At 34.0% G+C, this 27,084-nt stretch overlaps 1 protein-coding gene across 1 annotated transcript in view; it reads right to left on the bottom strand.

Moving 5' to 3' along the window:
* LOC136040798 (rho GTPase-activating protein 190-like) overlaps positions 1-27,084 on the bottom strand; it is a gene marked incomplete at its 3' end in the record, with an annotated part of 203,100 nt that overhangs the window by 142,608 nt on the left and 33,408 nt on the right. The window contains 1 exon segment of the mRNA XM_065725127.1: positions 12,980-13,127. Within this exon segment, the coding sequence (XP_065581199.1) occupies positions 12,980-13,127 (148 nt within the window).

Genomic DNA, 27,084 nt, shown 5'->3' with positions numbered 1-27,084 from the left:
AAGTGTCTATTTTTAAGAACCTTTTACTAGATAAGAGGAAAGATTTCTTGATAACAGTTTTTAAATTATATAACACTACATTTAGTGATAAATTAGTATACATTGTCGCAAAATCGAAAGACTCAATTCTTTTAGCTGAAACCATTGTTAAAGACTATCACCTGCAGTGAATTATTAACACTCCAATATGGATTAAAATTCGAAAACTTTTTAATACCAGAACAATAGGTTTTAAGTTTATTTACAATTTCCTTTAAAATTAAAGAGAGGTCAGTAGCAGCAATGCGGGTTGGACATTTAGCTGCTCCAGCAATAAACCGTGGTTTAGGGGGATTCTTATGAAATTTTACAGTCCAATATAGGAAAGGGAACTTTTTATCATTGTCATTTATTTTAATATTAAAATTTTTAAAAAGTATTTCTTCAGTCTTGTCAATTAAATTCTCATCCTCTAAATCTACCTTTTCGTAAACATTAGTTGTGCATAACTCCATTTTTAAGATATCACAATACAGCTTCTGACAAATTATGGCAAAATTATTATTAGCTTTATCCACTGGCACAATTACAAATTCATACTGTAGATTAGCAATTGCTTGTTTAATCTTCGCATTATAAAATAATGATTTAGTGTTACTATTTTTTAAATTAGAATATATTTTATTTCTTATTCTACTAATAATTAAATTCTTCCAACTTTGTTATGTTAATTATATAATTAAAAATAAATTAAAAATTAATTATTATTTATTTTCATTATCTTTCAAAATTACTATAATGAGAAAGATAGCTAGTATTGCCAACGGTAACCGATTTATCACTAATTTTAGGGATCTATATTTTTTCCTATTCATGCTTTTCCCTGTAGCAATTTATAATAATTATCAATTTTTATGTGCCATAAAAGTGGACAGACGTAGTAAGCTGGAACAAACTGAATAATTTCTAACTTCCCTGCATCTGGAGGCTGGAAATCTGGAGGGTGGAGGGTGTATGTAATTTCACACAATAATTTCTTTTAATGTCTATTAAAATACTACTACTACTACTACTACTACTACTACTACTACTACTACTACTACTAATAACTCACTGCAGCACCAAGCCGCCTGAGGCCAACACAGCTACGCTCACTCCTCCTCCAACCTAATCTATTTAAAGCCTCCCTCTTTACACCCTCCCAGGAAGCTCCCATTTCCTTTAAATCTTTATTTATGACATCCTCCCAACCCAGACAAGGACGACCTGCTTTCCGTGTAGCCCCAGACGATTGGCCAAAGGACAATCTTCGGTAATACTTTCTATTAAGATAATGACAGAAATTTCTTTTAATGTCTTCCCATCCCCGTTTCACCATTTTAATCAATAAGAATTTTAATTATCATTTAAGTATTAATTTTAGTTATTAATTAATAATTTAATAATTTTAATAACTGAGGAAAATAAATGAACATTAGACGGTGTCAGTCTAGAAAAACTAATTTCCAAAGAAGTACTTTAGTGACAAAAATTGAATTTCTCGGTCTGTTTTCTTTTAAAATTTCTAGAAAACTCTTAGCTTTATAGCAAAAAGACGTCACGAGGGTTGACCTATCATTACTCTGGACAGAAATCAGTGATCTTCTGGGTACTTGTAACGGCTAAAATATTTCAAACAGTACACAAATTACAATTGATGAACAAACTAAAAAATATTAAACACCTCTATTTTGGGCTATCGAAGCTTAAACATGAAAAAAGCCCTAAATCTTCAAATGATTCGTTATAGATGCGTCTATACAATCTACACGATCATGATCTTATAAATATATCATGTTCCCTCAATCATGTTTTTAAGATTATATCACGATTATAAAATCTATCATCACTTTAGGGAAACGTGTAGCTCTGCGAAAAGACAAAACTATCTTTTAATATTTCTAATGTTTTAAGTTCTAAAATCTGCCACGCAAAAAAAGTAATAATTAAAATCATAACATATAAAGTAAGCAAGCCTCATTTCTTCAATGTCAATTACAAGTTCACAACTTTGTTGGAGCTAGGTTTAGGGGAGAATTGTCCCAAGAGTTATAAAGCCTGGGAATTTCGGATATAGCAAGAGCACTGACTTTATGAAATCCTGAGAACTAACAGATATCGATTTCAAGCATTAGGAGACAGTAAGACAGCTAAGGACATGACGAAGAGTAAGCAGTTCACTAAATTGGAATGAGATTATTTGAAGCTTAAAGCAGGGCTTTGGAGTCCAAGTTTTACAACATTTTTGCTGAATGGAGTCGGAGACAGAGTAAGAGAGATAATATAAGACCCTTTGGAATCAGAGTTGGGATCGGAGTTATGGAAACACAAAGACATAAATTTTGAAAACAAACAAATTTATGCTTTAATACTATTATAAAATTTATAACTATTAACTATTAGACGGTTATTAGATATTTAGAAAATAATTTCAGAAAACTATGCTTTCTTTTCGAAAAGGGAAGAAAAGGGCGCTTTAAGAAAAGGGAATTATTACAGATCGAAGTTACAGCTCGAAGTCAGAGCAATTATATTTAAAGTTTCAGGAGTTGAAGTCGGAGTTGGAGTCTGTATAATTTACAACCGACTTCAAATCCCTGGTTTGAAGAAACTTCGACTTCGATTGATATTTCGATTGGAACTTCGATTGATATTTCACTGCCACTATCTTGTTGGGGTTCAAATCAATAGCTAAATTGTCGATCGCTAAATTAGCTAAATTAACTAATAATTAGCTAATAATTAATAATTAACTGATAAATTACCGTTAGTCATCGATAGTTGTTTTGAGGTTTTAATGATTGCCAGTAGACTGTTCATTGAGGATAATATATTTAGCTATCATCCCTATTTTGAACTGTTTTACTTTCGTCATGGAAAGGCAGTGTGGTCTTCGAAGTTATCTACATTTAATTAAATTTGAACGTAGTTAAACTATCCTAGGTTTAAAGTGTACTAATGATTTAAACATCCTAAATGAAATTGTTAACACAATGAACGAGCTTTAGAAGTTTTGCGAGTTAAAGGTGCAACCGTAGGTTTGAAAATATGCTAGGAAGACTAAGTCACTAAATATAGTCACTAAATATGTTAGGAAGACTAAGTCACTAAATATAGTCACTAAATATGTTAGGAAGACTAAGTCACTAAATAGTCACTAAATATGTTAGGAAGACTAAGTCACTAAATATAGTCACTAAATATGTTAGGAAGACTAAGTCACTAAATATAGTCACTAAATATGTTAGGAAGACTAAGTCACTAAATATAGTCACTAAATATGTTAGGAAGACTAAGTCACTAAATATAGTCACTAAATATGTTAGGAAGACTAAGTCACTAAATATAGTCACTAAATACGTTAGGAAGACTAAGTCACTAAATATAGTCACTAAATATGTTAGGAAGACTAAGTCACTAAATATAGTCACTAAATATGTTAGGAAGACTAAGTCACAAAGTCGCTTAGACTAGGGATGAGTAAGGTGAAGCGGTGATGCTGAGTAACGAGAAGATTCATCAAGCGGACAGCTTCTTTTATCCGGATAATATTATTAGCAAAGACAGTGAGTGCAGTTAAGATGTTAAACATAGATTAGCCAAAGCCCAGGGTGTTTTAGTTGAAAAAAGTTATGAAAAACATGAAGAAAAACGGTGGAGGACTTGCTAGATGTTTTCCAGAGAAATTATCTACGGAATGTTTTGGTTACCCGACTAACTGACCGTATCTCAAAGACTAAGCTGTGCGAAAAATATAGTTCAATCTCACTTTCCACGGTTATAATGAGAGAAAGGTTGAGATGACTAGGACACGTTCTGCGGATGAAGGATGACCGATCACCAGAATCGTTCTTGTCGGCCAACCGTTTAGAGCCAAACAAAAAGCATGTCGTCCCTGAACAAGGCGGGAAGGTGTCTTAAGGAAAGATACTAAGGGAAATAGGAACTTCTTAGGGGTGTTTAATTAGGAGGGTTTTGAATAGATTAGGATGGAGGAGGAGCGTATGCAGCTTTGTTGGCCTCAGGCAGCTTGGTGCTGCAGTGAGTTGTTAGTACTAGCAGCACAATTAAATATCATATATTAATACACTTTGAGTGTGGCATTGCATTTCAAATGGAAAGCATCGTTATTGCTTTTGCGGTTCGTCCACACCCAGGAAGATAAGCGCTACCCATAGGTGTCTTCCCGACACAAATTCTAGTTGAATTTCGTGAACTATGAAACAGATTAAACTTCAATTGGATATTCTTATGCTGAAACCTAAATGAATATAATGAACTATGAAAACCGAGCTTAGAGGTATTGACAATAAAACAAATACCGAATATTCATCCTCCCGGGTCAATAACAAAACATGTATCTCAATAAACAGCTCCAGCACCAGGAGTCTAAGAACCACAGTCTCCGAAGTCGGTCTCGAAAGTCAACAGGATTTAAACCAGAGACACACGGTAACCCCCCATCCATTATATTTTCAAAACGAAAAAAAAGTTGAGTTACTTTAAAAAAAAACACCAGAATTTTTGGGATCTACGTATTTTATTTTTTTTGAAAAGAATTTTCAGACAGCATTGCCTCAGTGATCTGTACTAGCCGAATTGTTGCCGCGCAAAAATTGCAACTTGTGCCCGTAAGGGCAAGGGTTCGAGTCCTGGTGTTGCTTATTATTTCGTTTGGAACGAGGGCAAGCGGTGTGACTGTCTAAGTTCAGCCAGAGTCTACCCAGCTCCAAATGGGTACCTGGAGAAACCTCGGGGGAAATCGGAAAGCGTCAGATGATTTGCCCCCAACCACGCATAGCAATCCCGGCCGCGTGCTACGCGGATGATTGTCTGCATGCGAAAAAGATTTTTTACGCTGCAAGAACTTTGCGTTTACTCTATATAAATATTCCTGTTATCAGAAAAAAAAAACAGCAAGCTATCTATTGCCATTCCAGAGAAAAAGCAATTTTTTTGCCAAAAATCGCCGGAACAAAATGGCATCCAATGAGCTTTTTTGGCGACTTAAGTCTTAGAGCAGGATAATTTTGGGGCAAAACTAATTAATAGTCGTTTGATTTTTTCGCGATTTGTCAAAATTATTGAATTCAATACCGTCAGAGATGTTTGACATTACCCAACTTTTTCCTGATTGGATCATAACTAAGTCCGGTGTGTTTTTCACTTTTGCTTCTTTTCTGTCTCTTTCTTTTCTTCCACCCAACGCTTGTGCATTACAAGGAGGCGCTGACTTCCTAACACCTGGTGTACATCTCAGGACGCCAAGTGTGCCGCAGAGTTCCGCCACGCTTGGCATACTCCCCAATTCACCTTGCACAGTCCCCAAAACGCACAGTTGCCACAGTTCTGCCACGCTTGGCATACGCCAATTCGTGTACATGATTTCTGAGAAAAAGAGCAACATCTTCCAAAAATTAAAGAGCTTTGGGTTTTTTTCAGTTTTTATTTTTCCATTTACTTTGCCTTTTTTTGCGATTTTTTAAATCTGTGTCCTTTCTACGTGCCACCTATCATCAACCTTTTTTTACGTGTTGGTGCCAAAAAGATTGTCTAAATTGTCTTTTTTTTTTCCTTTTATTATTAAGTACCAAAAAAGGGTCAATTTTGAGTTGTATCATGATTGCAGAATCAGCTGCAACCTAGTAAAGAGCGAACCACAGTTCATAGCCAAAGTTTAAAAATGTGTGTAAGACACACAACTTCCTAGCGAACAACATCTCATTTAGAGATGATTCAGGAATGATAACTATCATAAAAATTTAATTCAATAGTAAAATTTTATCACAAAAACAAATTTTTTTGAATTTCGAGCCAAAAGGATAGGTGAGACAAGAACTAAAACGCCACCCTGAAGAACATAGGATTACAAGTCCAGCACGCCACCCACTTGTCTAGGAGTCGGGTAAGGACTCATTTGAATGGAAATCGCAATATCTAGTGCCCTTTTAAGTAAGAAAAGAAATTGTAAGTAAGAAATAAGTAAGAAATTGTTGGTTCTACATCAAAGTGGCGTTTCTACCATTTTGTCCAAGAAAAAATAAATTTTTCCCAAAGAGGGCTAGAGTACCAGGTAATGCAAATTTTAGGACAGCCCACTGATTTACCATGTTCTAGGACCAAAGGCTTGGATTCCCCCCTCCTCTTGCAAAACGAGAAAAAGCGTCTTTTTCGTCTGGTTAGCATGCATCTTCATATTTCAAGTTCAAGTTCTATTTATTTTTTCATAAAAAATAATTTCTTTTTTCTTTTTCTATAAATTTCTATTAATTTTTTTTTATTAATTTTTCTATTAATTTTTTTTTTTTTATCAGAGCTAACAAGCTGCTGTCAGATGGCAGAAAGATGCCTAATGGATACGCATCATGCCTCACACATACGTACCTTTTATAAATTCGTCTTAAATGCCCCATTGCAAAGTACCAGCTACAAAATTAGCGCTTTTTATTCCCATTTAATGAATTTTCACTCAAGACTCGAAGACTCAATTAGAGTACCACTACAATTTTCATGGTCGAAAGCGTATAGCTGGAAGTTTACAACTGTTCTATTGCATACTCCCCTCCCAGCCCCTTAATGACTGAAAACTGAAAAATATTTTTTTAAGACTACCAAATAGAATAAATCATTTTTTCCATAAAATTACTGAATTCTTTATGTGCAAATTCTCAAAGATACCAGTAACTTCATAGTCATCGTACTCTTCAGTTATTTGACAAAGTGGAACGTGTCTCCAGGGGTGTTACGTACGGGGGGGGTAAACGCCCCACTTCCAATCTGTTCAGCCAGTCAATAAAAAATGGTAAAAAGCGCCACTAGTTTACTAGTTTAATTTTTTTTTTATTAGGTGAATGGGCTGAGGGAAATAAACGACACGAAGTCAATAGAAGACAAAAAATGACGTAATTACAAAGACGAAATCACCCAAATCAGCGAGTTAACATGACCAGCCAGTCAATAGAATCCATTGCCCCTCCCCCTCCGAATATTTTGGCTAGTGACGCCTCAGCATCTCTCATGGGGAATTTCAAGGAAGGTAGGAAGTAAAATCAGCATTAAATCCCCTATTTTAACAAAAGCTGATGCTGGTTTGCTTAGTTACATTTCCCAAGTTAGACAAACGTCTTTTTTGAAAGGTTTATCATCTGTATTAAAAAAAAGAACAAAAACTAATTTAAAAACAAATTTATGATGAAATTAAAGAGCGAAGTTGAAGTTTAAATGAAGAAAAAATTATTTCTTCGCAGATTATGCAAGATATATCTGCAAAACTAGTTCAAATAAACTGACTTGTGATATTTTCTAATTCTTGAAGAGTTCTAAAACTAGTGCTTGACTCAAAACTGTAATTGGTTGCATTTTTTGGCGAATTATAATTTTACTAAACGTCATCGATATCGTGGTCAGCGAAGGACTATAGAGAACCTTAAAAATTAGTATTTTATTTTCTGCATGTTATTTTCTGCAAATTTCTTTTGGAACTTCCTGTGCCTAAGAGAACAACCTTCAAAAATAACTAAACAAAAAGAAAACATCCTATTTAGGGGGGGGGGTGTTTTCACTTTTAGAAGTCTGCAAATATTTCAAAGTAAAACGAGTCACTTTATTTCTGCTAGTTCCCTTCTGCTTGTCCCTAATTTGCGAAGCAATAATTTTTCTCGTTTTATGTTTCAACTTCACTCTACTTCCAATCAAACAGTTCGTGGTAACGAACTGAATTTTTATAACAATAGTTACATCAAAAGAATCGCATTTTGATGCTGATTTTAAATATATAAGTTTCGTTAAGTTTAGACTTACCCATCAAAAGTTTTTTTAGAAAATAGGGAGGAAAACCCATTAAGTCATAGAATCTTAACAAAAATCACACCATCAGATTCAGCGTATCAGAGAACCCTACAGTAGGAGTTTCAAACATCTTTCAACAAAAATGTGGAATTTCGCATTTTTTGTCACAAGACAGATCATGGGTGTGTGTTTATTTGATTTTTTTGTGTTTTTTTAGAAAAACCTTATAACTATGTCTTTGCGGACGACTTACTCCTCCACAGTCCCCGTGGGAGGGGCTGCAATTTACAAACTTTGACCTATGTTTACACATAGTAATGGTTATTGGGAAGTGTACAGACGCTTTCAGGGGGATTTTTTTTGGTAGGGTGGATTGGTTGAGGGGAGGGGGTTATGCGGGGGATCTTTCCATGGAGGATTTTGTCATGGGAGAAGAAAATTTCCACGATGGGGGCGCAGGATTGTTTAGCATTTATTGTTTAGCAAAGTAAGGAGCAGCATTAAAGCTTAAATCCAACAGAAATTATTACGTGCATGAGGGGTTCACCTCCTCCTAATATCACGCTCTTTACGCTAAAGTAACTTTATTAATTTCAATTATTTATTATACGGCCTCATTCTTAAGGAATTGGGACAAAATTTAAGCTTTAGTATAAAGAGCGAGGTTTTGACGACGTGGTGAACCCCCTCATATACGTAATACAAACATACGAATATAGAAGTTCGTTACGTAAGCTAATTCGAAGTTACGTATATTTTTACTAATAAAAATGTTCGTAAAAAATTATGATACGGGAGGAGAAGGCTAAAAATTCTTCAGGGCAAATATGGAGCACATAAACATGTTAATTACATACTCATATGTTAACTATTGCTAACAAGGGTGTATCCAGGATTTATTCGAAAAATGTATTTGTTTCGGAGGGAGGGGGTTACAAGAAAAACTTTAAAAACGCCACAAAAAATTGTTTGATCCACCCCCTGGATACAAATTTGATTTTTAGTGTTCTATGTGTTGCCATGGCACTATTGGCTATCTTGCAACAATGATTTTGTTACATAACTCAAATGGAATGGAACACTGATAAAAATGGATAAAATCTAGGGAAAAAAAAGTTGTTTCGTTCTTTTTTCATCCTAGATGATAAACTATATCTTCCAACAGAGAAATGGGTTCTCTTAATTCACATTAAGCCGGTTTTAATTAGTGATCGCGACTTTCTCATTTTATCAAATTAGAGAAATCACGGTGAAAAGACATTTAGGACTTGTAAAAAAAAGGAGAGATAAGAATTGTTGACTTGTGAATCATTTATATATATATATAAAGTATTTAATAGAAAAGGGAAAGCATTTGGAAAGGAATACACTAGCGTTAATATAGAAAATTTCCGTAAGCACACAAAAAAAAACTTTTTCTGTAATTCCGTGGACCAACTAAAATTCTGGAACAAAAAATTGACAATTTTAATTTCCATCTTTGAGCGATCGTAGTTTAAGCAACAATTAAATTTGATTGTTCAAATTGGTTAAGTGAGAACTTACACGACCACATGTATCTAAAAAAATTGGAATTCAATCTTTGATTAAAAACACCTCTGTTTTTGTAGTTTTTTTTAATACAGAAAATTCTCGTAAGCACACAAAAAAAAATACTTTTTCTGTAATTCCGAGGACCAACTAAAATTCTCGAACAAAAAATTGACAATTTTAATTTCCATCTTTGAGCGATCGTATTTTACTGATTTTCTATTCATAAGGCCGTATTCAGGGGGCGGGGGGATTTGAACACCTCCCCCAGGAATGTTTGTCCGACACGTAAAAACGTAAAGGAAATCAATACAAATACATTTTTTATGCGCTTTTTAATTTTTTTTGTAAGTCCCCCAAAATTCATTTCGTAATCCCCCTCCCCAAAAATCCTGGATACGGCTCTGTCTATTCACAATGAAATCTATTAATACAGACATTCAGCTAGCACTAATTTGTCAATTAGATTTATTATAGAGTTTTTTGATTGGCTGAAAAAATCTATGAAAATTTCTGATTGGATGAAATTAGCACTAGCTCTGAGTTTTGGCAAAATATCACTATGAATGAGCCACAATAAAGCTTTCTGTAAAATATAAAATTTTATCGAGAAAGAAAGGAAGCGCCTATAATAGTAGTGAAAACAGGGCTAATAAGAGCTAATCGCTGTGACGACAGGGCCGTTACAAGAGGAGGAGGATTGGAGAAAGCTGCCTCAGACGCCATGGCTGAAGGAACCCAGTGCTGAGATTTTTAAGGCGATTGTGTTTGTCATTTCCGGGATATTCCGGAGGGAGATATTTCGGGGAGAAGGGGAAAAGGTCAGGTTAATTTTTCCCGGGGCAATGACAGACTTAGGAGCAGTCCTACATTCGGTGCTAAGCAAGAATAAGTCATATTACAAATCAAAATTTTAAGTATTCTAAAATATTGTTTTATATATAATTAAAATTTATTTATGATTAATTTATATACCAATATTTATACATGAATTGATTTATATATATATATACATATATATATATATATATATATATATATATATATATATATATATATATATTATAAATATATATATTATAAATATATATATATATATATATATGTATATATATATATATATATATATATATATATATATATATATATATATATATATATATATATATATATATATATGTTAATTTATAATGAAAATTTATATATTACATTTTGCATGCAGCCCCGCTACACTTTACCCCCAGTCCCCTCCCTCCAATGTGCTAACCTATAGCTAAAAATAGATATTTCCCATCTATTCTCCCAATTCGTCTCTCTTGTTTCAACCCGTGTATCTGTAAATTGAACTGTGACGTAACAGGAACAGGTAAAATAAGTGAATGATGGTGGTACTTGTAAGATACCGCCCTACAATTCAAGTTGTTCATTCATTGACGCATTATTGAACCGGTTTTTTTCGTTAGTTTCTTTCAGCTTAGCGTGAGATAAGATAAGAAAAGTGACAAAAAAGATGGAAAATATAAATAATTTGGGGGTGGGGAGTAAGGGCAAAGTATTTGGACAGTTAGCTTCACAAACTTCACAGTTGTGAAGTTAGAAAACAATTCTTACTACATAATATGCAGAATAATTGTACCAAACACATCAGCCATCCAGACCTGCTATATCTTACCCCACCCCACCCCTAATGTGTAATATAAACCACAACCACAATATTTCGAGTGGGAGTATATATAGATAAATCTTTAATAAGAAGAAAAAGTTTTATATGATTAATTTCTTTTGTAGTTAGATTAGGTACTTTTTGCGTTGAATTCTGTTTTTTGTGCGTGTTCGTACTGTTGTTAATTTCCTTGCTTGTTTGTTATTTATTTATATTTTTGTGTATATGGCCCACGGGTTTTTGAAATACACTTATCTATCTATCTATCTATAGCCCAAATTTGTGTATAAAGTATTATATTTTTATATTAATTTGGTATATTTCATTAGGATTGAACGTCAGATAAACATATTAGAAAAATATTAGGTAGGGGTTATATCCATACAAGTGCCACATATATACATGCATGCATACATACAAATATATATATATATATATATATATATATATATATATATATATATATATATATATATATATATATATATAATTACCTTTAATGATTACGAGAAACAAAATTATCTTTACAGGGTTGAGATAATTATAACAACAATGATTATACAACGAAAATATTATACAATAATCAGAGTAAACTTTCTTGATATTTTAAAATGGCGAACAAATTCTCAACTAAGAGATTTTGTTCTATCCTACTCTAGTACTAAACTATCCTTTTATCATGAAATACTCTTTCAATTCCCCCTTTGGGGGGATTTCAGCTAATTCGTTTCATATTCTTCGAGTTGGCTGATTTGCAATTTAATATTCACAATATACTTTCGTTTTTTGTTTTTATTTTCTTCTTTTTTATTTATTTTTTTTTGTTCTTTTGTTTTTATTTGTTTTTATTTTATTTATCTTCTTCAAGTTGGCTGATTTGCAGTTTAATATTCACAATATACTTGCGTTTTTTGTTTTTATTTTTCATTCAAAGTACCAAGAACAGCAACAATTAAATTTGATTGTTCAAATTGGTTAAGTGAGAACTTACACAACCACATGTATCTCAAAAAATTGGAATTCAATCTTTGATTAAAAAGACCACAATATACTTTCGTTTTTTGTTTTTATTTTCTTCGATTTTATTTATTTTATTTTATTTATCTTCTTCGAGTTGGCCGATTTGCTGTTTAATATTCACAATATACTTGCGTTTTTTGTTTTTATTTTTCATTCAAAGTACCAAGAACAGCAACAATTAAATTTGATTGTTCAAATTGGTTAAGTGAGAACTTACATAACCACATGTATCTCAAAAAATTGGAATTCAATCTTTGATTAAAAAGACCTCTATTTTTGTAGTTTTTTTTTTGAAAGGTGTAGGTGTAGGTGTCTTTGTGAGTCAACATATTGTTCATGTTCCAATTTATATGGATAAAAACCTACACCAAGGTTATGGTTTACCTTTGAAGGTGTAGTTGTCTTTATGAGTTAACATATTGTTCATGTTCCAATTTATATGGACAAAAACCTTGTCAAAATTGACTAATTAGTTTCGCTTATCTATTTTCACGGTGCAATGAGGCAACACTGACAAAAATGACCTACTGCCCAAAAAGCTTTATAATCTTAAAACAACCAAAAGAAAATTCTCAGAAAATCGTGGTTTTCAGGAATGAAGACCTAACATAGGTAACACCAAAAACACCATTAGTTATACCAGCAACGCCATTTTAGCAACACATAGACCTAACATAGGTCCAGGGGGCATTTTTTTTTTCATGACCTTGCTACTTGAATGACATATTTCGTAGACCCGTAAGCCTCCACTTTGAACCTGAAATTTACGATTTCTCCTGCTATTTCCAATATTTTCAATAGTTGTCCTTAATTCGTAAAATATTTAATTGTTAAACATAAAATTACGATAAAATTCTGGGTCATGGGATTTACTATCTTAGAAATTGTTTGAATTTACGGATTGAAGCTTTAAGGAACTTGTTCAAAATTAGTTGTAATAGTTACCATAAATAAAATTACCTTTAAAGGGTTGAAATGACGAATCATCGACAAATTCGGTTTGTTCCACCACTTGGAAATGAAATTCTACACCATCTTCAGAGACTCGACGAATTTCTCCCCAGTAAAGGAAATGATCATTGTTAATCACACGACCACTAAAGTCTGACTGAAAAAAAAAAGAATTCAGAAAAAATTAGGAACCATCGCTATCGGACCCATGTCTACTACACACTTTTTATCCTTCAATAGGAAACCCCAACTTTTAATATTTACCATAATAATCTCCTATGCAAACCACTTCTTCTTTGTAGGTTTTATTTAACTTGCATCCCCTCCAAATAATTGGCATCATCTTTCTGGATTATATTAACACATATCTAGTAAAGCAAAGTTTTAACAAAATTAATGTTTTAATTAATTAATTTATTATAAATAAATATTAAATAAAATAAAATTTTTAAAATAAATTTTCAATTTTAAATTAAATAAAAAAATTTAAATTGAATAAATTAATTAATAAATTATTCTAATGAATTATAATAAATTATAATTAACAATTTATTCTAATAAATTAATTACTTTTTTAAAATTAATGTAAAGCAAAGTTTTAACAAGCTTGTAGTAAGCAATGCTAAACTCAAATAACTTAATAATGTAAATTTAAGAATCGTAAAGAGTCCAAGGGTAGACCTGGTTCAAGTTAATTCCCCGTAGAACTTTTGATTTCGCCCTGAACAAAATCGACAAATCAATAGGCACATTCTGAGAACAATATTTAAAATTATAAAAGCAACTGTCTCACGATCAAGGGGTGGAAGGGGTGCAGGCTCTAAGCCATAAATAATTATTTCATATAACATTCAGAACAAACCATTAAAATTAGGTGTAGCAAAACTTGTAAGAAATTAAGACTTCACCTTAGTCAAATTAAATCGTATAAGAGCTTCAAGATCCAGTGGCCTCAATTGGGAGCATTGAGGCCACTCAATGGCCACCCAATGAGGCCAAAACTGGTTGGGGGCCAGCCATCCTGTACTTTATCACAGCCGTCCTGCTTACATTCTCCAGATTTCTCCACGTAACCATTTAGAGGTGAATCGACTGCGGCTGAGCTTACTAGTCACGCCAATGACCCTCGTCCCAAACCAAAGAACCGGCCACGCCGGGAATCGAACCCGTGCCCCTCGTGCTCTCACTTCTTGTAATTTAGGATTTGAACGACTGGAGAGAGGTTGCATAACAACTGATTCACTTAAATAATTCCAAGAGCCAATATTTTTTGCCAATTTCAGCCGATGTGCCAGAATTAGCACAATTTCCAAATCCCTGCTCTGCTTCTTCGCTTAGTTATCTTTTTTTGGGTGACATCTAGTATGGAGCTGACTCTTATTGCAGCTGAGAATTTGCGAGTTTGAAAATTAAATTTCTAATGTTCACGTCTTCAGGCTTGAAGTTGAAAATTCTGATTTAGCTTTTTGAAGTTTAACGATCAAATTCATAAACTTTTAAGGGGTTTTAATATTTTTTCGATATATTCCATACATCCTACTTCGTAAAAAAAAAATGCAAAATTGTGTTTTAATTGCGCTTTACAGTTAGTGTTAGGGTAATATTGGGAAAAGGTGGAAGGGGATTTTTTTTTCAAAAAATTGTTGATAGTTGCTTAACTTTACCTGGAACTTTAACCGTTAGGCTTCAAAACAATTTTAAGGGGCAATCAGGTAGTTTTCGATTTTACAAAAAAAAAATGGGAAAATTTTTCTCTTATTACTCCTACAAATTTTTACTTATGTTTTTGATATTTAACGCTCGAATTTGTTTATATCCCAACACCAAATTATTTCCAAGTTAGAATGCTTAGATTGTTAAAAGAAGTGTCTATGATAAACTTCTCTATGCTGTTGGATAATCTACTCGAAAAACTCTCTAGGCGAATCTACTTGAAAATTCTCTAAGCTAATCTACTTGAAAACCAGCTCTGGTTTTCAAGTAGAATCGTAGCACTTGACATCTTAAGGCCGTTCCTATTTGAAGATTGGAAGTCAGCCCCCATGCCCTCCTCAAATGATGATTATAGTCCCCTAGCATCCATGTTATTGTCTATTTTCTTGACTTGATTTTTACCCTAAGGCTTAATATTTCTTTTCTACCTTAAAATATAAATAATTTCTGATAAAAATTCTAACAAATTCTTATGAATAATTCTAATAAATTAATTTTAATAAATAATAAAATTCTTTCTAATAAAATTTTCTGTAGGAACATCTTCTAAATAATGTTTTTCAATATTTACCAAATAAGAGCTTTAGACCAGATACTTTTTACTTGAATTTTCAGTTTTAACTTGTAATTATGAGATATATAAGTCAAATTACAGTTATGTTACTGTGAATGTCCAGAATCTGGTTAATGTATACATTCACTGACGAATGTCCAAAATTCCCTTTTCTTTACTTGGATTCAATTAGCTTTGTGAGTTAGCTTTTTCAGTCTTATACAAGCTTTGATGGTAGAAGTTAAATTTACGTTAGGTCGGCTAAATTAGGTTATAAATCTCAGAAACGGGTTAAAAGCAGAACCCAAACTAATATCCCTCATCCGTTGCTTTACCTCCAAGTATAAAAAAAGCCTTTGTCCCCTTCATTACCGATAAAATAAACCTTTAGTTTTCCTTTTGTTTTCTTTTTTTTCGGTACTGGTGATACCGAAGTTTATTGTTCATTTGATTTTTTGTTCCCTCCTTCTTTTTATATGTTCTCTTTTAAGCCTTTTTAACAATATTTTTAGTTGACTCTTTTTTATATTTTTTTTTATTTTTTATCTTTTTAACTTTCTGTCATTTTACCTTACCGCTTAATATTTTTGATTAATGAGTAGTTTTGTCTTTCTGATATTGTTGTTTTTGGCATCGTTTTGCCAGTTTTTTAGTTGTTGTGTTTTTTTTTTTATTATTATTTTTTTGGTTTTATGATTCCGAAATGGGAATTCGGTCAGTCCTTCAGGGCTTGTGATAGACATTTTTTGAAATAAATATCTTATCTATTATCTACCTAACAGTTATAAACACAATTTATCTAGTCTGGACTTTGTAAGAACTACCCTTTATCGAATTTCAAGAACTAATCTAGTTAAATACTAGTTCACAACTTGTCATAAAAGCATTTTCGAAAAAAAGGCTAGACACACTTCGCCTTCCTAATATTTTTTTTCCGCGTATCGTTTGTTTCTTAATACGGTCTTATGGTTTCCAAATGAGGGGCTAGGACAAGTCCCCAAGATTAACGCTGCGTGTAATAATTTTATTTTTGGCTGATAAAATCAGTAAGATTTTATAAAATTAGTTTTAAATTAATAAAAAGGGAATAGTTGTGGCAAAAGTCAAAGTCATGGCCAATTGTAGAAAAAGCCAAGACAGATTGTCCAATTGAAGGGCTAAAAAATATCCTCAAATCATCAATTACTATAGCCAATGGACTAGTATATACGAAGGTGCATTACAAAAAAAAAAAAAACTTTTCCTTTCCTGAGTGTTCTCTCCCAACATAAAATTCAGCAGGAAATCCAATGACATAACTGCAATAAGATGAAAAAAAAACTTATCAAAAAATGAAGTATTAAGGGGAGTTTTTAACTATAACAGAATTCTGAATTTTTTGGGGCACTTGCCATTTCAAACCGCTAAGCTAGCCCTCTTTGCCCCTAAAAAGGAAGAGAGGTTGGGCTAAACAACGGTATGTTTATAACCTTTCCCACGGGGTGGATAAACAATGAATGCGGAACAAGTAATTTCCTGGTTCCTTAGACCTACACATTTTATAGACCCATCTATATAGAAAAACAAGAGCTAAGAGCTCATATGGCACTTGTGACGAGGCGAGAAGAGCTAAGAGCCAGGAGATCATATGGTATGAGCTCTAACAAAATTCTATGAATCAATAGATTGATTTAAAAAGGAAAATAAGAGGCTTAATGCCGGTAAGGATTTAAAATAAGAGCTCTGAGTCACGATGTCCTTTTAAATATCAAAATTCAATAAGATCCGATCACCCACTCGTAAGTTATAAATACCTAATTTTTTCTAATTTTTCCTCTCCCTTTAGCCCCCCAGATGGTCGAATCTGGAAAAACGACTTTATCAAGTCAAATTGTGCAGCTCCCTGGCACGCCTACCAATTTTCATCGTCCTAGCACGTCCAGAAGCACCAAACTCGCCAAATCACTGAACCCCTCCCCCCAAATCCCCCAAAGAGAGCGAATCCAGTACGATTCTGTCAATCACGTATCAAGGACATTTGTTTATTCTATCCACCAAGCTTCATCCCAATTCCTCCACTCCAAGTGTTTTTCCAAGATTTCCCCCTCCAACTCCCCCCAATGTCAAAAGATCTGGTCGGGATTTGAAATAAGAGCTCTGAGACATGAATTCCTTCTAAAAATCAAATTTCATTAAGATCCGATCATCTATTCGTAAGATAAAAATACCCCAATTTTCACGTTTTCCAAGAATTCCGGTTTCCCCCTCCAACTCCCCTCAATGTCACAGGATCTGGTCGGAATTTAAAATTAGAACTTTAAAGCACAAGATCCTTCTAAATATCAAATTTCATTAAGATCTGGTCACCCTTTCGTAAGTTACAAATACATCAATTTTCAAAATTACCCCCCCCCCCCAATTCCACCAAAGAGAGCAGATCCGGTCCGGTTATGTCAGTAACGTATCTTAGACAGATTTCTATTCTTCCCATCCAGTTTCATCCTGATCTCACCACTTTAAGTATTTTCTAAGGTTTCAGGTCTCCCCAAATGCCCCCCTCCAATTACGCTTGATCCGGGAGAGTTTTAAATTAAGAGATCTGAGTTACGAGATCCTTCTAATTATGAAGTTTCATGAACATCCGATCACTCCTTCGTAAGTTAAAAATACGTCGTTATTTCTTATTTTTCAGAATAACCCCCCCCCCAATAGAGCGGATCCATTCCAATTATGTAAATCACGTATGTAAGATTTTTGCTTATTTTAACCACCAAGTTTCATCCCGATCCCTCCACTCTAAGCGTTTTCCATGAATTTAGGTTCCCCCACCCCAAACTTCCCCCAATGTCACCAGATCCGGTCAGGATTTAAGATAAGAGCTTTGAGACACGATATCCTTCTAAATATCAAATTTCATTGAGATCCGATCACCCGTTCGTAAGTTAAAAATACCTCATTTTTTCTAATTTTTCAGAAATAACTCCCCCCCAACTACCCCAAAGAGAGCGGATCCATTCCGTTTATGTCAATCATCTATCTAGGACTTGTGTTTATTTTTCCCACCAAGTTTCATCCCGATCCCTCCACTCTAAGTGTTTTTCAAGTTTTAGGTTTCCCTCTCCCAACTCCCCCCCCCCCCAATGTCACCAGATCCGTTCGGGTTTTAAATAAGAGCTCTGAGTCACGATATTCTTCTAAATATCAAATTTCATTGAGATCCATCACCCGTTCGTAAGTTAAAAATACCTCATTTTTTCTAATTTTTCAGGAATAACTCCCCCCAACTACCCCAAAGAGAGCGGATCCATTCCGTTTATGTCAATCATCTATCTAGGACTTGTGTTTATTTTTCCCACCAAGTTTCATCCCGATCCCTCCACTTTAAGTGTTTTCCAAGTTTCAGGTTTCCCCCTCCCAACTCCCCCCCAATGTCACCAGATTCGGTCGGGATTTTTAAAAAAAAGCTCTAAGACACGATATCCTTCTAAACATCAAATTTCATTGAGATCCGATCACCCGTTCGTAAGTTAAAAATACCTCATTTTTTCTAATTTTTCAGAATTACCCCTCCCCCCCCAACTACCCCAAAGAGAGCGGATCCGTTCCGATTATGTCAATCATGTATCTGGGACTTGTGCTTATTTTTCCCACCAAGTTTCATCCCGATCCCTCCACTCTAAGTGTTTTCCAAGATTTTAGGTTCCCCCCCCCCTCCAACTCCCCCCAATGTCATCAGATCAGGTCGGGATTTAAAATAAGAGCTCTGAGACACAATATCATTCCAAACATCAAATTTCATTAAGATCCCATCACCCGCTCATAAGTTAAAAATACTTGACTTTTTCTATTTTTTCCGAATTAACCGTCCCCCCCACCCCCCCCCCCCCCCCAGATGGTCAAATCGGGAAAAAGACTATTTCTAATTTAATCTTGTCCGGTCCCTGATACGCTTGCCAAATTTCATCGTCCTAGCTTACCTGGAAGTGCTTAAAGTAGCAAAACCGGGACCGACAGACAGACAGACAGAACGACAGAATTTGCGATTGCTATATGTCACTTGGTTAATACCAAGTGCCATAAAAACACACCCCGGGCTGCTGAACAGCTAACGACTAAAAGGACGACTAAAAGAAAAAAAGAACTAAGGAAGAGCTTTTAACCGCGTAATTTTCCGCGTTCCTTGTAGATCCAAAATGCTGAATATTTTAGGCTGCTTGCCGTTCCGAACTGTTAACCCTCAGTAATCCCAAAAGGAGAGAAATGCACACCTCATTAACGATGTGGTTTTTACCTTTTCCATGTGGTGGATACACAGCTAACGCAAAACAGACAATTTCTTGGGTTATACCCACATTTTATGGTGGACAGCTGTATATAGAATAATTCGAATATTCGATGATTTTCCAACAGAAATTCGAGGAGAAATATAAAATACAGAAATTATGTCAGATGAAACAATTTATAATTAAAGCCGAAAAAAAATCCCTGGGTTTTAAAGAAAAATTCAGTTTTCGACACAAATTGATTATTGGTGCAAAAAAAAACTACCAACTGAGTTATAAAAGGAGGATTTTTTTTATTGAAACTTTAAACAGGAATTTTGAGGAAATTTATTGTAATATATTCTGTTTTAACAGAAAAAAGTGTCAAATAAAATGGGAAATACAGGTTTCAGCACTTCATTCGTTGATTAGAACCGGGAAACACAGGGTTCATTTGTTGATTACTATTATAGGTTATGTTCTTCTTAATTCAATCCTCTAAATCAGAAGAAAATATTTGACATTTCTCAACTTCATGTTATACAAGTCATTCCTTTTTGCTTCCTTTATTTTTATAATAAGCTGTTCTGGTTATTTCATAATTTATTCTTTATAATATAAAAAATTTAATTTAAATAAATTTTGTTTCTTGATTCGCACTTTAGTTCTGATGTCTAAAATTTAGTCGAATCAGATGAAACTTTAGAAAAATATTGATATTTTTAAACAAAACCTAAAGTTTCTTCTAAGTGAAGTTTCTTCTTAAGAAGAAACTTTGGTAACATTCTAGTCTATGAGCTTTTTTGAAAGGAACACTGGAATAACAAGAGTGGTACGATTCGATTCCCCAATAGACTCTATTTCGAAAGACAACGGTTGATACCGTGGCAATTGCAATCCATCCCCCCTAGTTGTGTAAGATGAAGCCCCAAATAATGCATCACGCCATGGAGAAAGAACGAGAACAGCTGGGTAAACATATTACCTCAAAACGGTTGAAGGTGATACAATACCTTAAAATTCTGTTTGTCGTCAGGCTGTCGTCGGGCCCGTCTTCAAATGTCACGTTGAGCGTCGGGCTGACCGTCAAAAATGGGTTAAAGCGTTGGACTGACCGTCAAACATTCCGTCGGGCGTCGGTCTGACCGTCAAAGATGTGTTAAAGCGTCGGATGACTGTCAAAATTCCAACGGGCGTCGGGCTGACGGTCAAAAATGGGTTAAAGCGTCGGGGCTGATCGTAAAAAATTCAGCCAGGCGTCGGGCTGACCGTCAAAAATGGGTTAAAGCGTCGGACTGACCGTCAAAAACAGAAGGTCCCACTAGCGAGTTCTCCCACAGGATTAGTCATCATCGAGAGCTCTCGAGAGTTTTTGGTTTGGTTGTAAAATTTGACTGTAAAGACAGTAGAATATTTCGTCTCTTTTGACGGCGATCTTTTCAATCAAAGCAGGTGACACTACAGGGAACTCCAAAAGCGACCAGATTGCTAAACGCTAATTCATTTGAGCTGATTTTTAGCGTTTTCTTACCGGGTATCCTAGAACATTTTATGGGCTGCCTTTCCTGAAACTTCAAAAATAAAGTTCTGCCCCATTTAACCAAAAGAACAGAATTTATACTTTATTATGATGCAGGTAACATTAAAACTGAATCCCCCTATTTTCAGCACAAAACGCGAGAAGCTAAATGGTTCTTCTTAAGATCTCTGGGAAAGATCTCTGGTGTCGGGTTGCAGGGATCTTAAGATCTCTGGTGTGGGGTTGTAGCTCTCTGTCATTTATTTGGATCTCTTATCCAAGCTCTATGACAAGACCGTCCAATTAATTCTAAATACTTTGGAAAAATTATTTTTTTTAAGTAATATATATTTTTTTATATTTAAAAATTAAATATAGTAAATATATATATATAAATATATATATATATATATATATATATATATATATATATATATATATATATATATATATATATATATATATATTATATATTCAACAAGAGCTAAGAGCTCATATGGCACTTGTGACGAGGCAAGAAGAGCTAAGAGCCAAGAGCTCATAGGGTATGAGCTCTAACAAAATTCTAAGAATTAATAGATTGATTTGAAAGGAAAATCAGAGGTTTAATGCCGGTCAGGATTTAAAATAAGAGCTCTGAGTCACGATGTCCTTCTAAATATCAAAATTCATTAAGATCCGATCACCCACTCGTAAGTTATAAATACCTATTTTTTCCTAATTTTTCCTCTCCCTTTAGCCCCCCAGATGGTTCAATCTGGGAAAACGACTTTATCAAGTCAATTTGTGCAGCTCCCTGACACGCCTACCAATTTTCATCGTCCTAGCACGTCCAGAAGCACCAAATTCACCAAATCACTGAACCCCTCCCCCCAACTACCCCAAAGAGAGCGGATCCGTTCCGGTTATGTCAATCATGTATCTAGGACTTGTGCTTATTTTTCCCACCAAGTTTCATCCCGATCCCTCCATTCTAAGTGCTTTCCAAGATTTTAGGTTTCCCCCTCCTAACTCCCCCTCAATGTCGCCAGATCTGGTCGGGATTTAAAATAACAGCTCTGAGACACGATATCCTTCCAAACATCAAATTTTATTAAGATCTGATCAACCGTCCAAGTGCCATAAAAACTCTTATTATTAAATGATTTTCTTGTGTTTTCGTATACAGTCTAGGGCTATCTCTAGTCACATTAGGGGGATGGGATGGCCCCAATAGTTACCATTCATTATATCTGATAATAGCGCTGATTGAATAGTGGTTTATAGGGTTTCAAATAGAATAGCCTAAAAAAGATATACAGCCTACGAAAGACTGCTCAAACACAAGAGCCGTAGAATTTGAATGAGAAGTATTTTCAAGAACTAGAAAAAAAAGGCGTTGTGCAATTCAGCACCATTTTCCATTCTTTTGAAGATTATTCTTATTCTTTCGCAAAAATCATGAAGAATATAATTTAGTTATAGAGCTCAGCTTTTGGAAAACAACATGATTTTTTTTTTTTTATCTTATAGATAGCGTAAACTATTTGTAGGCCTATTGCAATCTATTTGTGATCGAGCCGGCAATCACGCCTGCTGCATTCCAAAAAGTCCTGGGTCCCACCTTTGTTTGGTGGGACATATATATATATATATATATATATATATATATATATATATATATATATATATATATATATATATATCTATATATATAAAAATAAGTTGTCTGTCTGTCTGTGGGTCTGTGGATCTGTGGATCAGGTGACGTCATGTTTCGGCTGACGTCATGAAATTAGTTGCCGTCATTTTTGTTATGACGATGCTTAGTATATTGTAAAACACATTAATTTGGTTAATAATATACCATTTAAAACACCAAAATGAACATGCTGGAGTAGTCACTCGGTGAGAGAGGGTGTCAGAACGGAGAATGAAGGTCCCAGGTTCAAATCCTGGTTAGGCTAAAAAAGGTAAAAAACTAAAAACTAAAAAAAAAACTCAAAAAACTAAAAAAAGGCAAAAACTACAAAAAAACTAAAAACTAATAAAAAAATAAAAAAGCCGAAAAACTAAAAAAACTAAAGAAACTAAAAAAAGGAAAAAACTTAAAAAACTAAAAACTAAAAAAAACTAAAAAAAAGGAAAAATGAAAAATAGAAGAGAAAAAGAATACTAATAAAATTAAAAATAAAAATAAAAAAAAATAAAAAAGATAAAAAGCTAAAAAAAAAGGTAAAAACCAATAAAAACTAAAAAGAAAAAAAGGTAAAAAACTAAAAAAAAAAATTCATCTAAAAAACTAAAAAAAAACTAAAAAACGTAAAAACTAAAAGAACTAAAAAAGTAAAAAAAAAACTAAAAAAAGGAAAAAACTGAAAAATAAGCGGGATATAAAACAGGGGGATATAAATGACGACCGGGACACCTGGACATAAGGAATATAAATGAATCAGAAAATACAACTCATGTTTCCAAATGACGTCGTTTGGAGCCCAAATTGAAAATCCAGATCAATTTATGTCTACTTTCAAAGTAAAAGGGCAAATTTATCATAGAGCAGGGTCTCTTCTACCATTCTCAGGCGAGAATCATAAATTTTTACAATTGTACTTCATCAGTGATAGAAATTCTGAATTGAATGCACGTTGCGAAATTTCTCCCAACATTGAAAGGACAATCGTTTCCCAATTACAACATCTTTTCCACGAAAATAATAATTTAGTGCGTCTGTTCAAAACAGCCATCGATTTGATGCCTACTTATACGCATAAAATTGTTATTTCCGCTGACAAAACGCCTCCTGGCCAACATGTGCGTAGATACAATGCTCCAACTATCGACGAAGTGGCCATCGTTATGGTCGGTGATCAGTTTTTACCTCGAGATATTATTCTCAGGGTTTCCACCACACGTGCTACAACTAAAAATAGGCCTACCAATAATACTTTTAAGAAATATAAACCCACCAAAGCTTTGCTATGGCACTCGACCTGCCGTAAAAAAAAACAATGGAAAACCTAATAGAGGCCACAATCTTGACAGGGCCTTTTGAGGGTGAGGCTGTTCTTATTCCTCGCATTCCCAAGATTCCAACGGATCTGCCTTTTCAATTTAAAAGATTGCAATTCCCAATTCGATTAGCATTTGCAATCACCATTAACAAAGCTCAAGGTCAATCATTAGAAAAATGTGGTATAGATCTTAATACTGATTGTTTTTCCCATTGACAATTGTACGTTGCATGTTCGAGGGTCGGTAAACCTGACAATCTATTTATATGCAGCGACAATTGGACAGCGAAAAATGTTGTATATTCGCAAGTTTTACGCAGTTAATTTGTATTTTATCTATCTATCTATCTATCTATCTATATAAAAACGAGTTGTATGTATGCATGTTTGTTTGTTTGTAAAAAGAGCGTTTGCATATGATGTCATTATTAGTACATACGGCTTTGTATATGCAGATACAATGGGAAAGCCAAGAATGTTGTATATTCGCAATTTTTACGTAGTTTAACTCCTGCAGACGAAATGAATGCTTGCCTAAAAAATTCTAATTTATAGGCACACGTAAAAATATTAAAATTAACTACAAATATGCGTGTCCGATTGCAAAACGATGACTCTGGTCAAACAGTAGACTCAATTTCAGGACGTATACAACTACCTGCTGATTTCTGTAATTTAGTGACGTCCAAAAATGAATTGATTGAAAAAGTATTTCCGAATATTCTAAAAAATTATAAAAATAATAAATGGCTAAGTGAAAGAGCGATTCTCGCACCCAAAAATATAGACGTCCACGAAATCAACAATATTGTTTTGAACAAGATTCGAGACCAGGCAGTCCTTTACAAGTCAGTCGACACAGTTTTGGAACCAAATGAAGCGGTTAATTATCCATCTGAATTTTTAAATTCCATAGATCCTTCAGGGTTTCCACCACACGTGCTACAACTAAAAATAGGCGTACCAATAATACTTTTAAGAAATATCAACCCACCAAAGCTTTGCAATGGCACGCGACTTGCCGTAAAAAAAAACAATGGAAAACCTAATAGAGGCCACAATCTTGACAGGGCCTTATGAGGGTAAGGCTGTTCTTATTCCTCGCATTCCCATGATTCCAACGGATCTGCTTTTTCAATTTAAAAGATTGCAATTCCCAATTCGATTAGTATTTGCAATCACCATTAACAAAGCTCAAGGTCAATCATTAGAAAAATGTGGTATAGATCTTAATCCTGATTGTTTTTCCCATGGACAATTGTACGTTGCATGTTCGAGGGTCGGTAAACCTGACAATGTATTTATATGCAGCGACAATTGGACAGCGAAGAATGTTGTTTATTCGCAAGTTTTACGCAGTTAATTTGTATTGTATCTATCTATATAAAAACGAGTTATGTGGATGCATGTTTGTTTGTTTGTAAAAAGAGCGTTTGTATATGACGTCATTATTAGTACATACGGCTTTGCATATGCACAGACAATGGGAAAGCCAAGAATGTTGTTTATTCGCAATTTTTGCGTAGTTTGAAACACATATATAAATCTATCTATATTCACAGGTGGGACACAGGGACACAACTACAATGGCGCATAACTAATATGGCGCGTAACGACTTACGCGCGCGGGGGGGCTTGGGGGGGCGCGAAGCGCCCCACCAACTAGGTGTTGGGGTGGCGCGAAGCGCCACCCCAACAGCTAGTATATATATATATATATATATATATATATATATATATATATATATATATATATATATATATATATATATATATATATATATATATATATATATATATATGTATATATATATATATATATATATATATATATATATATATATATATATATATATATATATATATATATATATATATATATATATATATATATATATATATATCGACTGTATGTCTTGTATGCACTATAGTTGTCTTTACCTCTGTTTTTTTGAAGCTTTTATTATGTCATTGTCATATTTACTTATGTATTTTGTAAATTGTATTTTGTAGAGAAAAGCATTTCGTTTGACTGTCACAACTCTACTTTTTAAAACAATAAAAAAAACTTTAGCGTAAAGAGCGAGGCGTTGCGGAGGGGACAACCCCTTTCATATCCGGAGCAATTTCTGTTCGTTTTGAGTTTTAATGTCGCTCTGTACTTGCAGTTAAAAAAACATGTTTTTTTATTTAATTTCTGAACGTTTTTGAATTAATGCATGTTTTGATTTTGGCTCGGCACACATGAATAATTAAAACAAAATTTGAATATTAGTTTTTTTTCTAAACGGCTTTCTCATAGTTTTGATCAGATGATTTTGATAAAAAAAGGGGGGTGGGTGAGGAGCCCTAGTTGCCCTCCAATTTTTGATTACTTAAAAATGCAACTACATTTTTTTTGTTTTTTTTTACGAACGATTTTGTTAGTAATAAACATACGTACCTTACAAGTAACTAACTTCCATATTTGTGGATTCTTATTACGTATATGAGAGGGTTTGCCCCCTCGTCAATACCTCGCTCTTTACACTAAAGCTTGAATTTTATCCCAAATCTTTAAGAATGACCCCTGAATCACAAAGGCAGTAGAATAAATAGTTGAAATTACTAAAAATACTTTAGCGTAAAGAGCAAGTTCTTGTGGAAGGGACGAACCCCCTTATACACGTAATATTTTATGTTCGTTTTAAGTTTTAATGCTACCCATTACTTCCAGGTGAAAAAAAAATATTTATTTTCTCATTGTTTTTTTTTTAATAATGTTAGAAAATCCAGCGCCCCCTTGAGGAATGGAAAGGGAATGGAAATTCCCTTCTCTCATGATAACTTCCTCCATGAAACGATCCTCCCACGCAACCCCCTCCCCCGACCCACTCCCACCCCAACGCGAAAAAGTCTCCTGAAAACATCTATACACTTCATAATAACCATTACTATAAGAAACAATGGTCAAAGTTCGTAACTTGCAGCCCCTCCCCCGGGGACTGTGAGGGATTAATTCGTCCCCAAAGACATAGTTATTAGGTTTTCGACTAAGCTGAACAGAATGGCTATCTCAAAATTTTGATCCGGTGACTTTGGGGAAAAAATGTGCG

This window comes from Artemia franciscana, chromosome 21 (assembly GCF_032884065.1).
Source record: "Artemia franciscana chromosome 21, ASM3288406v1, whole genome shotgun sequence".
Lineage (NCBI taxonomy): Eukaryota > Metazoa > Arthropoda > Branchiopoda > Anostraca > Artemiidae > Artemia > Artemia franciscana.
Note: the sequence above shows the minus strand (reverse complement) of the source record. Positions and strands in the feature narration are given on the sequence as shown.